This window comes from Schistocerca gregaria, chromosome 2, assembly GCF_023897955.1.
Source record: "Schistocerca gregaria isolate iqSchGreg1 chromosome 2, iqSchGreg1.2, whole genome shotgun sequence".
Classification (NCBI taxonomy): Eukaryota; Metazoa; Arthropoda; class Insecta; order Orthoptera; family Acrididae; genus Schistocerca; species Schistocerca gregaria.
The window spans coordinates 623,822,016-623,835,797 of record NC_064921.1 but is presented as its reverse complement, the minus strand read 5'-3'; the positions used below and the strand labels follow the sequence as shown (position 1 = coordinate 623,835,797).

Below are 13,782 nucleotides of genomic sequence, written 5' to 3'. Positions count from 1 at the left end.
CCAGTTGCTGTTGATGTGTATACACATGCTGCTTGCTCAGTGAATAAAGCATTTTAGAGTATTTTTCATATAACATGGCATGCTCATTATGTGCCATCATTTGTAAAAGTCTCGCTTCAATATCTTGAATCGTTTAATAGATATTACGATTGTTATGACAACATGATTTGCGATGCACGAGGACGCGAGTGGCATGTTGCACGCAACCATCCTTTGGATATAAAACCCAGTAACTCGGAAATGAAATGAGAAATAGTCCTGCTCTCAGTTTTAAATAAAATTTCAATGTTGTGTCTATGTGGCATTCACTGCAATGGGGATGAGCTGAAATAAACTGCACGCAGTTTTCACAATACATTTTAACCTCTGTGAAGAAGTCTTCAAAATTTTACACAATGTTTTACTTATAAGGGAAACTCCCCAAACACCCCCCACCCCCTCCCCACTCCCAAATCAAATTTAGTGGTAAGATGGCCCATTGGATAGCCTGTCAAAAAGTGAGTACCGCTAAGCATGAAAATAGGAGGAATGTGTACTGAACTGTGAAGAAAGCAAAATAGAAACAGTGAACAGTCAAAGAACAATAAAAAGCAGCCCAAAACAGCAACTGTCATGAGGAAGTAGTTAAGTTGTTGAACTGCAAAGCTGTAGAGCCATGTTCGTAACTTGCTCATGCCTTTTTTTTCCCATGACGTTATGAGATGTTTGCTCTTGTTCTGTAGTCTTGGCAGTTATTATACTATACATTGGTTATAGAATGAGTCATGGAGTAAAAGTATGTTACTGTCACAAGTAAATGTGATGAATAGTGAGAGCAGGCAAGATACCACATAGACACCTCACAGAAATGAAAATAAATGGGTGTGAACCTTTGTGGTTGTTACCCAAAGAAATTTGAGTCATGACTTCTAAAATGAATCCAACTCCAAAACATTAAAAACATATGTTTTGATAGTGCAGTGAAACTGTATGAAAGTGAAACTGTTGGGTTCATTTGTTGCAGCTTACGTGAGAAACTATTATGTTTCCATCATTTCCTTGGGAGTGATCATTCACTCTCATATGGACACCTATATCAGCAAGGAGACAAAACTCTCACTCACTACCAGTCGTACAAATTAGGTGCGTCAGAAAGACATTCCTATTGTATAACACATGTACTGTCACTGTATCATAAACCAGCTTTTTTTCCCGGTGTTTCGGTTGACTCACTGCCTTGTCACAAATGTTTTGCAGTTCCCATTTGAAAGTGGCTGCCTTTAGGCTGCTAATAGAGTAGTCGTGAGAATTAACCGTCATTATACGGTATGTATATTCCCCGGGAAATCTGGAAAAAACCCAGGAACTTTTTCACCTGGGAGAAAACTGGGGAAAAAACCAGGAATTATTTGGAATACAGGGAATTTTTCATGTTTTAATTTTCTGTTAAATTTTTGTGATTTTGACTGTTAAGAATTGATAGCCTAACAAAGAATATTACTGCACCTTGCCACTGCAAAATAACAACACTGGTGTACAAAAAAAGCCTTTTTTTCTATTTCTGGTAAAAATATTGTGATCCTAGTTGTATTTCGAGTGCTGAATTGAAAACTGTTTTTGGTTTTTTTCTGTCAGTGATAGTTTGAGTAATCACAATTTTATTTCTCTTTTCAGTTTCTGATATAATGCAGCAAATGTGAGGTGAAATTTGACAAACAAATGCACATCTTTATGGTGTTTTAAGTTCATCACATTAATGGAGGGTGGGATTTAACATATAACACAGTAACCTTTGTGTATACATATTCAGAATTTATTTGAAATGAGAAATTACAGAAAATTGACAAACAATGAGCCACTGTCTTGTAATGCACATCACTATTTTCTCTTGTATTGTAAATCTTTCTTATCTTGAATGATATTCCAGCAATAATCTGCTAACATAGAAGGTACCCACTTCCCTTCATAGTGCCTTTCTATGGTAGAAATGTCTTTATGGCATCTTTCCCCATGTTCATCCGATACGTCACTACAACTCTCTGTGAAGTAGTCCAGATGAGTCCATCATATGTACCTTCAAAGACATATTGCACCCCAAATCCTGATATGCTTTCATCATATCCTTCACCATTGGTTTGTAGTTAGTAGCCTTCTTCTTCCGAGGAAGTTTACCGACACCATCATGAAACAGTCCCATGCGGTTTTTTCTTTATCAGTTAAACATGCTTCAAAATTTGCATCTTTCTGCAGCTCCCTGATTTGTGTGTCCACAAATACACCTTCCTTTATTTTTGCAATTGAAAGACGGGGGAATTCGGTAGCTAGATATGCAAACCCACACAGCCTGTTGGATCCATGGCCTTCACGAATTGTTTCATCAGGCCAAGTTTGATGTGAAGCGGGGGTAGTAGTATATATTCAGGAGCTACCAGACTTTCACGTTGTACGTTCTTTTCGTCAATTTTCCATCTTTGCCTAGGCCATTTCTTTTTCACGTAGTGAGAATTTCGGTCTCGACTATCCCACTCACAAAGAAAACGGGCATACTTTGTGTAGCCTTGTTGCATTCCCAGTACCATAGCAATTACCTTGAAATCTGCACATATTTTCCATTTGTGTTCATTGTATTTTAATGAATTTAGCATCCTTTGTATGAATTCGTAATTCTCTTTTGTCAAACTAGCGTAAGCTGCTGGAACAGAGCGTATTTTATTTCCGTTATGGAGCAAAACACCCTTCAGACTTGTTTTCAGTGAATCTATGAAAAGTCTCCACTCCAGTGAAATATAAGTGAAGTTCAGCACTTTCATCAGGCCAGCAACGTCATTGCAAAATGTCAGTGCCAAATGTCAGTACCTCGTCAGTTGAAAAATAAGAAATAAAGGCATGTTCTCTGTGCCTGAACACACTGATTTCAGTACTTCGGTGCAGTAGATTATACTCTTGTAATCTTGAACCAAGCAGCTGAGCCTTTTGTTTACTTAGTCCTAGATCATGTACTAAATCATTTAAATCTTCCTGTGTTAACAAATGTGGCAATGACTCACTTTTGCAGTGATATAAAGAATCATCTGTGATTTCTTCAGTACTACTTATTTCACTGTCACTCGGAATTTGATCTCGAGCTCTTGAAGGTACTGGAAGGTTGTCGGAATGCTGCACTGGCATTCTCGCTGAAGGCAGATCTGAGTAAACAATGTGCCTCTTTGCCTTTTTGTTTGTAAAACCCTGAATTTTTGTTAGACAGAAATAACAATCAGTAACATGGTCCTTAGGCTCCTTCCACACCATGGGAACATCAAACGACGCCACTTTCTCTTAACCTTTCCACCACTGAATTAGTTTGCAGTATCATATAGCACAATAGAAATGTGGTGCGCATTCTTTATCTTGGTCTCCTACCTCTACTCCAAAGTAATGTTTGTATGCTTTCTTTATGACTGAAGAAATTTTCTTCCTATTTCTGGCAAAAGTGAACTTCCCAGAGATGTAACAGAAGTTGTCCGGCTTGTATTAACATCCACGACGACGTGGTATTTCTGCAAATTTAAAAATACGACTTTGATAATACACCTGTATTAAATTAATAGTAGGGAACTAGAGGAATGCTGATGTGAAAAAACAAGCAGTTGTTTTACCTTCAGCACTAGGCTCAATCAGTTTGCACACAGGAACTAAAAAATTCAACCGTGCTCGGAAATATGACATACACTTACTTGTCAGCAAAAAAAACCTACTCGTTAAGACTGACACAAATTGCGGCTAACACCACTGTTGTAAACTCGATGCACCTACCCCTAGGAGGCATGAAGCTTTATTGCCGAGGCAGCGACCGGCTGTCGCCATTCGAGGTAATGAGATGTTTCAAGTGGTCTTAATGCCATAGGTGTGGCGGTGGATAACCTAATGATGTCTGATTCTTCCCACCTGCTGTTGCACAAGAAATTATCACGTTCTATCACTACTCGATGCGGTAATATACCCGTATTTCTTAAAAATAGAAAGAAACTTCCACATGGGAAAAATATATTAAAAACAAAGATTCCAAGACTTAACAAGCGGGAAAGCGCCGGCAGACAGGCACATGAACAAAACACACAAACACACACACAGAATTACTAGCTTTCGCAACCGATGGTTGCTTCTTCAGGAAGAAGAGGGAAAGACGAAAGGATGTGGGTTTTAAGGGAGAGGGTAAGGAGTCGTCCCAATCCCGGGAGCGGAAAGACTTCACTTAGGGGAAAAAAAGGACAGGTGTACACACACGCACACGCACACACACACACACACACACATATCCATCCGCACATACACAGACACAAGCAGACATAATGTCTTTCCGCTCCCGGGATTGGAATGACTCCTTACCCTCTCCCTTAAAACCCACATCCTTTCGTCTTTCCCTCTCCTTCCTGAAGAAGCAACCATCGGTTGCGAAAGCTAGTAATTCTGTGTGTGTGTGTGTGTGTGTGTGTGTGTGTGTGTGTGTTTTGTTCATGTGCCTGTCTGCCGGCACTTTCCCGCTTGGTAAGTCTTGGAATCTTTGTTTTATAGAAGTTTCTTTCTATTTTATTTACAAAATATATGACCAAACAAAAGCGCTGGCAGGTCGAGATACACACACACACACACACACACACACACACACACACACACACACACACACACAAAATTTGAGCTTTCGCAACCGGCGGTTCCTTCGTCAAGAAAGAGGGAAGGAGAGGGAAAGATGAAAGGATGTGGGTTTTAAGGGAGAGGGTAAGGAGTCATTCCAATCCTGGGAGCGGAAAGACTTACCTCGTGCGTACGTGTGCGTAATGGGGCCCCTTAGGGATATGGCTGCAAGGCAGGGGAAGAAAACCAATGTGCACTCTGTGTGCATACTGGGGGGTGTCATTCCAGATGAGGAAAGGGTCCTTCTGGATGCCACGAAGGGTACAGGGTGCACCCATCTGCAGGTGATCGCTCATGTAGGCACCAATGATGTGTGTCGCTATGGATTGGAGGAAATTCTCTCTAGCTTCCAGTAGCTATTTGATTTTGTGAAGACTGCCAGTGTCGCTAGTGGGATGAAAGCGGAGCTCGCCATCTGCAGCATTGTCGACAGGACTGACTGTGGACCTTCGGTACAGAGCAGAGTGGAGGGTCTGAATCAGAGGCTGAGATGGTTCTGTGACTGTGGGCTGCAGATTCGTCGACTTCCACCATAGGGTGGTGGGGTTTCGGGTTCCGTTGGATGGGTCAGGAGTCCACTACACCCAGCAGTCGGCTACACAGGTAGCAGGGGCTGTGTGGCGTGGACTAAGCAGTTTTTTTTTAGGTTAGATGGCCTCGGGCAAGTACAGAAAGGGCAACAGCCTCAAAGGGTGCGGGGCAAAGTCAGGTCATGCAGGGATCAACACATGATGTTGTTCTCAATGGAGAGACGTCTACAGACGTTAAAGTGACCTCTGGCGTACCACAGGGGAGTGTTATGGGACCATTGCTTTTCACAATATATATAAATGACCTAGTAGATAGTGTCGGAAGTTCCATGCGGCTTTTTGCGGATGATGCTGTAGTATATAGAGAAGTTGCAGCATTATAAAATTGCAGCGAAATGTAAGATGATCTGCAGCGGATAGGCACTTGGTGTAGGGAGTGGCAACTGATTCTTAACATAGACAAATGTAATGTGTTGCGAATACGTAAAATGAAGGATCCTTTATTGTGTGATTATATGGTAGCGGAACAAACACTGGAAGCATTTACGTCAGTAAAATATCTGGGAGTATGCGTACGGAATGATTTGAAGTGGAATGACTTTAGACCTGTTAAATAGTAGAAGCAGAGGGTATTAGCTGCCCTCTTTGCATTACTGCTACAGGTGCTCCCTGTCATGATTCTAAGCTTACTTGTTAACATTGTTTAGAGTAGATCTCCAAACCTTTTCATTAGAAAGTAGAATGTGTGAGTGTAGGTGCACCTCCACAATTGAACTATTTCGAATGTTGTTTAGTAAGTGGAAGTGACTTACAGTTATGGTTATTAGGAGTGGAACTTCCTGTGTAGTAAGCTTGTATTTCTGTGTGGTTAACTTTCATTAAAGTGGCCATTTTTGTGATACACAGTAATAATTTTTAATGATCTTAAGTTTTTCTTGTGTGGATGTTCTTTAGCTCCTGTGATTATCTACATCTGCATTTACATACATCCTCCACAAGCCACTATACGGTGGAGGGTGGAGGACACTTTACACCACTGTTAGTCACTTCCTTTCTTGTTCCACTCACAAATGGAGCAAGGGGAAAACAATGTTTGTATGATTCTGTACAAGCCTCGATTTCTAGTCTTGTCTTAAATGGTCCTTCCATGAGAAACATGTTAGTGTCACTAGAATTGTTCTGTAGTCTGTCAAAAATTTAGTTTCTCTAAACCTTTTCAGCAGTGTGTTGTGGAAAAAAATGTCGTAAGCTCGCCCTGTATTACCATTTGTTCAGGGAGCTTTTGCGTAATCAGGGTGTATACGCTCTGGGAAAAACCCAGGAATTTTTTCATCCGGGAGAAAACTGAGGTATATTTTATAATTCTGGGAATTTTTCATTATTTTAGGCTTCAGTTACATTTTTTAATTTTGACTGGTAGGAACTGATTAACAGCAAAATGTGTCAGATTTTAGGACGAAGAGTATGGAATACTTCATAACAATAAGCTGCTGCTGATGAGGATGATGTCAAAACTGTTAATGTTAACTTCGTTTGAGCAGTTGCCCGTGGGCTCAGGAGCATCCACACATTGGAGTTGTGTGTGGGCAGTACCTTCTCCTGCTTCCGGCTTTTTGAAGAGTGGCTGTTAGCTGTATCAGCAGTAACAACAAGCAGCCGGATGCTAGCTGGTAAAATTTTTATGGCATACCCATGCTGCCAGGTTGGAGCATGTGTGTAGCAGTCTTGGCTGTATTGGGGAGGGGGGTTTAGTGTCCACATAAGCCGTGTTTCTGTTTAGTGATTTTGCTGTTTCCTCTTTATTTACATTTCTCACATCAAGTGGAAACAAAATGGATTTCTGTTGTCTGGTGCTATCAAGGCAAGTGAAATACATTCACATAATATGGAAGGCTAACATATGTTATTAGTTTTTCTGATATTATTTTATTTCCGTGATTTTGGCTGTTGATCTTGTAGAACAGTAAAGTTATTTTTGTCGGTTTGGTAAATAACTGTGGCTTTCATTAATCTTTTCCCCAGAGGCAATAAATTCCGTAGAAGTGAAGTGTTTCATTCCGCACTATCGGCTAGTTTCAACTGTTCACTGAATTTAAAGTGCACCTTTACATTTTCTGGCATGTATGGCATTACGCCATAGTAAAGAACCAAACAGATAATACAGTACTGGTACTCAAAGAAAATTTGCATCCCGAAAAGCTCACTGAAATCAGAGTGCACACTCTAAGCTCAATTGTGTGTTTTAGTATGGTGTACGAAATTCCAGTGCTCTTGGAGTATCCTAGTTCTATTATGACATCATGTAACATTCCTTAATACTATATACACTCCTGGAAATTGAAATAACACCGCGAATTCATTGTCCCAGGAAGGGGAAACTTTGATACATTCCTGGGGTCAGATACATCACATGATCACACTGACAGAACCACAGGCACATAGACACAGGCAACAGAGCATGCACAATGTCGGCACTAGTACAGTGTATATGCACCTTTCGCAGCAATGCAGGCTGCTATTCTCCCATGGAGACGATCGTAGAGATGCTGGATGTAGTCCTGTGGAATGGCTTGCCATGCCATTTCCACCTGGCGCCTCAGTTGGACCAGCGTTCGTGCTGGACGTGCAGACCGCGTGAGACGACACTTCATCCAGTTCCAAACATGCTCAATGGGGGACAGATCCGGAGATCTTGCTGGCCAGGGTAGTTGACTTACACCTTCTAGAGCACGTTGGGTGGCACGGGATACATGCGGACGTGCATTGTACTGTTGGAACAGCAAGTTCCCTTGCCGGTCTAGGAATGGTAGAACGATGGGTTCGATGACGGTTTGGATGTACCGTACACTATTCAGTGTCCCCTCGACGATCACCAGAGGTGTACGGCCAGTGTAGGAGATCGCTCCCCACATCATGACGCCAGGTGTTGGCCCTGTGTGCCTCGGTCGTATGCAGTCCTGATTGTTGCGCTCACCTACACGGCGCCAAACACACATACGACCATCATTGGCACCAAGGCAGAAGCGACTCTCATCGCTGAAGACGACACGTCTCCATTCGTCCCTCCATTCACGCCTGTCCCGACACCACTGGAGGCGGGCTGCACGATGTTGGGGCGTGAGCGGAAGACAGCCTAACGGTGTGCGGGACCGTAGCCCAGCTTCATGGAGACGGTTGCAAATGGTCCTCGCCGATACCCCAGGAGCAACAGTGTCCCTAATTTGCTGGGAAGTGGCGGTGCGGTCCCCTACGGCACTGCGTAGAATCCTACGGTCTTGGCGTGCATCCGTGCGTCGCTGCGGTCCGGTCCCAGGTCGACGGGCACGTGCACCTTCCGCCGACGACTGGCGACAACATCAGATGTACTGTGGAGACCTCACGCCCCATGTGTTGAGCAATTCGGCGGTACGTCCACCCGGCCTCCCGCATGCCCACTATACGCCCTCGCTCAAAGTCCGTCAACTGCACATACGGTTCACATCCACGCTGTCGCGGCATGCTACCAGTGTTAAAGACTGCGATGGAGCTCCGTATGCCACGGCAAACTAGCTGACACTGACGGCGGTGGTGCACAAATGCTGCGCAGCTAGCGCCTTTCGACGGCCAACACCGCGGTTCCTGGTGTGTCTGCTGTGCCGTGCGTGTGATCATTGCTTGTACAGCCCTGTCACAGTGTCTGGAGCAAGTATGGTGGGTCTGACACACCGGTGTCAATGTGTTCTTTTTCCATTTCCAGGTTTGTATATGTAGAAACAAATGGGCTTCCTACGGCGTTGTAGGAATGACAGTTTTCTTTTGCTTGCTCTCTGATAACTACTGAAACGGAGCTATTTCTAACACATTGTGGAAAGATATTGTGAATGATTCTCTGAAAAGCATTAGTTTAAAAGTAAATTTTCTTTTATGCAAGATGAATTCTGTTGCATGGATGAATCTGCAATGAATTCCTTAAATCGCAGATCTTTTGACACTGTCTCAACTTGACACATTGAGGACTAGCCACTTAAAATGTCGAGCCCAGAAAGACTAGAGATTAATGTCATTATTTAAAATTTTACTGGCATATCATATGTGAAAGGTTAACTTTTCTTGTACTTGCAGTACATACATTAATTTAAACCATTCTTTTCGTACTTGTGTGTTCACACTACTTAACCGTGATGTTATTGGCTGACTAAGTCATATGTCCTATACTTTGAATATCTGCTGTCATTGGCTCGGTGAGCTCACATGACATGAGCTACAACTGGCTTACAAAAGTGCATTTTAATCTCGATTTCAATGCTTTGTAAACTAACGTGCTGTTTTGAATCTATACTTTCATACTATAAATACAAAAAATTGCAGCTTACTGTAATATAAAAATACATAGTGTAGATGTTCCTGCACATCACAGATCTTTTCAACAAAATCTTTTTGGCGGGTTTTTTGTTCTGTGAAGTTCCACACTGGTGTGTAAAACCTTTACCACTCAAAGGATTGATATTTTTGTTGCTCCAAGGGAAAGCATACTGTCACTTGTGGAAAAATGTATTTCTCACCTTGGAGGAAGTGTTTTTTCATGTGGAAAAAGTGCATTTTTAACCGGGAAATCTGGGAACTTCCTTGTTGTCCGTGTATACTTGCTGGTAATAAAAGTTGATCAGACGTGCAGGTAACAAATGTAACTGATAAATAATGAAAATATTTCATAATATTAATCATTGTATCTGTATAATCATGTGCTCTTTTGTCAAAGGCTTGGATTACATACTTGTTTTGTGTGAAATCAATAAGAGAGATATATATAAGTTATGGTTCTTTCACGTGCTCATTATTTCAGGAGAGCATTCAGTAGTAATCATGTTAAGAGAGGTGGAGGAAGCAGTAGCAGTTATGGGACTTTGTTTTTATTCACCTATCAGACTTGAGTATGTCACTGTCTAACCAAGCTGGTGTTATAAACATTTGAACACAGCCTGTCCTGTGGTGTACAAAGAAATAGGCTTTCCTTGTGCAACATAAAATGCAAGCAATTACCAACCAGGTTGTTTGTTTTGTTTGTTTGTTTGTTTGATTTGGTTGGTTCAGATACTGCTTTGTCAGAGAAGTATTGGATTGTAAATTATTTCCGTGAGAACATACATAGTTCTCGGGCTACAAAAAAACTTAAATGGTACTTTGAACCAGGTACTTCCCACAACCAAAGTAATGTCAGAAGTTGCATTTACTTAGAAGTGTGTACAGTCTACAAATATTTATTATTCAAGGTGTCTCGCAGCATTTATGTAGTTGATAAATGACATTTCTTATTTGTCTATAAAGAGAAGGCTGCTAGCTTTTTATATTTTTTAATGTGACGGAGTATCAAGAAATACGCTCTTTGTCAGTGGTTGTATAAAATATAGAATATAGTATGATGTAAGTGGATAGATTAAAAACCTACTCACCAAGTGGCGTCAGGAGAACATGCATATAAAAAAAGTTCTACTTATGCAGCCTTCGGAGGCAGTGGCCCCTTAGGGCAGAAGGGGTGAAGGGAAAAGATCTGGAGAGCTCTCTAGTTTCTTCCCCATCACCGTTCTTCCTTCCCGTGAAACCAGTCTTGTTCTCGTGCTGATCTTGGTGAGTAGCTTTTTTTACCTATCCAATTACATTGTTGTCAAAAATTGATTATTTTTGTTGTTACAGAATAAAATATATTATACATGTTATACGGTATATGCTGTGAGAGACAGTAAGTATGTGTATATTTTTTGTTAGACTTGTTTAGTACTTACGTGAATTTTATTTTTTAAGACTTCGTAAAAGTTTCTACACGTTTTATTAATTTATTTATAATAACACATGTCCTATTAATTTAATAAATTTTCTAGCACATTCTCCTGTTCTGATAAATAAGGCTATCACGCTTTAAAAGACCAGTGACATATTTTGTTACTGTTTATACAGTTTCAAATTCTCCATTAGACTAATGTACAATTTTTCATTCTTTACATTTTAATTTATATTCAAATGTAAAGAATGAAAAATTGTACATTAGTCTAATAGAGAAATTTTAAAATAAAGAGTTTGAGAACACGTGAACAGCATTGAAAAGAACCCATCAGCATTCAGTACATGTTTGAAAGAGCAAAATCACAAAACTATGTAACAGAGTACATGTCAACTCTACGCATAGCTGATAGAGGCAAATATCTAAATATTCTTGATGAACTAGAAAGTTTTAATCACATGGTGATCTTAGTAGTATTCTACACACACAACTGTGTAAATGAACAATGACATATCACACATTATGTAAACAGAAGAAAACATTACTCAAGGATCAGCCTCTTGAACAACAAAACTGGTCTTATAAAGCACTATTAACCTCATTTATATTAATAGGAGAAAGTTCTAGAAACGAAATAAAATTAATAGAAAATCTACGAAAACCTCATGAAGACTCAAAACAAAAATTATATTATGTTGTGAAACACACAGTAACTCGCAACCCTATTTCCCATGACGTGTAATATATATTACTATGTACACCTTCTATAGGACCACTGACAGTAAGCATGTGCTTGATACCAGTCTAGTAAATCAAAAATATAAAATCAACAATCTCTAGACCAACTACAGCTGGAAATAAAGATGTATGTTATTTTGTCATGTCTGAGATAGTGCTATTTGTGCTATAATTGTTAAAAATGGAAAGAATTTTTTCCAATCAATTCCTCACCTTTAAAAACTTTAATTTCTTTTTTTGTTGCAGATATTGAACAAATTGTGAGTGGCCCGTGAATGAAAATTGGCTTTCTTTGAAACTTCCAACAAACTGGAGCATCTTATTTCAGTGTGCTGCTGGTTACAACAAGATATTGAATACAATAAAGACTTTATAAATAATTATTCTTTTAGTTGGCCATTCTTACCTGAAACAAAAATTTTAATAGTTTGTTCTGTTTCGAACAAACCGTGTTCTACTAATACAAAATTCGTACATAAAAATGTGGTAGTTGAGCAGTACAGTATTATATTTTCTATTTGTTCAAACTTTGTATAAACATTTTTGCAATATTAATTTAATTTCATGAAAATATTCATAAAAGACAATGTTTAAAATTTTTGTGAATTATGTACATTTTCCAGTTCTCAAGCAAACAGATTCATGCAGAAGTGTCCCAAAATAGTGCTTGCTGTCTGTGCAGAACTGGAAGACAGTTGGGCCTATCCATTACACTCACAGTGCTAGTGCTTGCTGTTGAATACAAACTTTATTAGTATGAAAGGGTTGCCACAAGTCCTGGAACTCGGGGAAATTAGGGAATTTCGAATGTGTCAGGAAAACATTTAAAAAACTGGAAAATCTTTTTGTCTCAGTAGATGAAGTAGTTTGTTTACCTAGATGTCATGCATTGTCACTTGCTGGGCACAGCTGAGTACGTGCGCCGCTTCCCTACTCCCTCATTCCTGCTGCTGCACCCCTTCTTACAACTTCCCTCAGCTTGCAGTCAGTGCTACACCGCTATTTGCTGCTAGGCTAGCTGCTGCTGACGAGAGGCAGGCAAGCCTGAGATGTAGTTTGTTTGGATCTGATTCTCAGAATGTCAACACAGTGGTGGGAGACGGCAGTCATGTCTGTGAGTTGTCAGAGTGATTGTGTGAATGAATGTGTGTGTGCTCTTGTTTTCTGACAAAAGCTATAGCCGAAAATTTAGTTCTGAGAGTGTGATTGTCTTCTCTATGTGCCTGTCTGCAACTCATCGCTTGATTCTCAGAATATTATCACAAGTTACCTGTTGGATGGATTGCTCACTGCAGTCTCATTTCTTCAACATGGTGTCAGTGACACATGAGTAGCTGGCCACACAAGCGGATTTCCGCGACAGGCCAAAACTGCAGGCCATTTCTCTGGGTATCTCTAACGGATGGGGTCTGCCGATGTGAAGTCTGATGTTTCCCACTAACATGCAGGCCCTACCAATTGAATCTAGTCTCACCAATCTGCCTCCAGGCTGTGTGTGTGTGTGTGTGTGTGTGTGTGTGTGTGTGTGTGTGTGTGTGTGTGTGTGTGTGTCATAAAGAGGCGCATTTTTGTGGTTTATCTGTGGACTCGGGACTGTGGTGCTCCTTGGCAGGCCAAAGGTAAAGGGGGATGGATTTTAAGGAATTGCGACTGTTTCACCACAAATGCATTGTACAGTGCAGTATTGTATTTATTGTAGTACATTTTGGCACTTTGAAAGTAGTTTATGTATTAGAAAATATGGTCGATAATATGAAGAAATTTGTGGCCGTTGCTGGCAGTTTGTACACCATGTGCTCATACGTTTCTCAAAACAAAAATCACACAGTACCTGTAAAATAATAGATACCACAGTGGGTAATAACTGACAATGAACATAGTGGAATCAACATGTATAGTGTTAGTTTACACAACTTTTCCCTGCATTCTACACTTATAATGTGAGGCCTACTGTTTTCCGAGGTTATTTCTGAAAACAGTGAAGGTATTTTAAAACTGTCCTGCTACACCAAGGAAAAGTGTTATTTTTGTCAAGAGATGTTCAATTTTATTAAATTAAAATACTGGTCTTAATGAAACACACAAACCATTTGAATTGCTTTCTCC

At 40.4% G+C, this 13,782-nt stretch overlaps 1 protein-coding gene across 1 annotated transcript in view; it reads left to right on the top strand.

Moving 5' to 3' along the window:
• LOC126334624 (eukaryotic translation initiation factor 3 subunit D-like) overlaps positions 1-12,056 on the top strand; it is a 38,495-nt gene extending 26,439 nt beyond the window's left edge. Inside the window, exon 10 of the mRNA XM_049997056.1 lies at positions 11,923-12,056. Coding sequence (XP_049853013.1) covers positions 11,923-11,951 — 29 coding nt within the window. The 3' untranslated portion in view covers positions 11,952-12,056. The remainder of the gene's footprint in view (positions 1-11,922) is intronic.
• Positions 12,057-13,782: the final 1,726 nt, after the last annotated feature.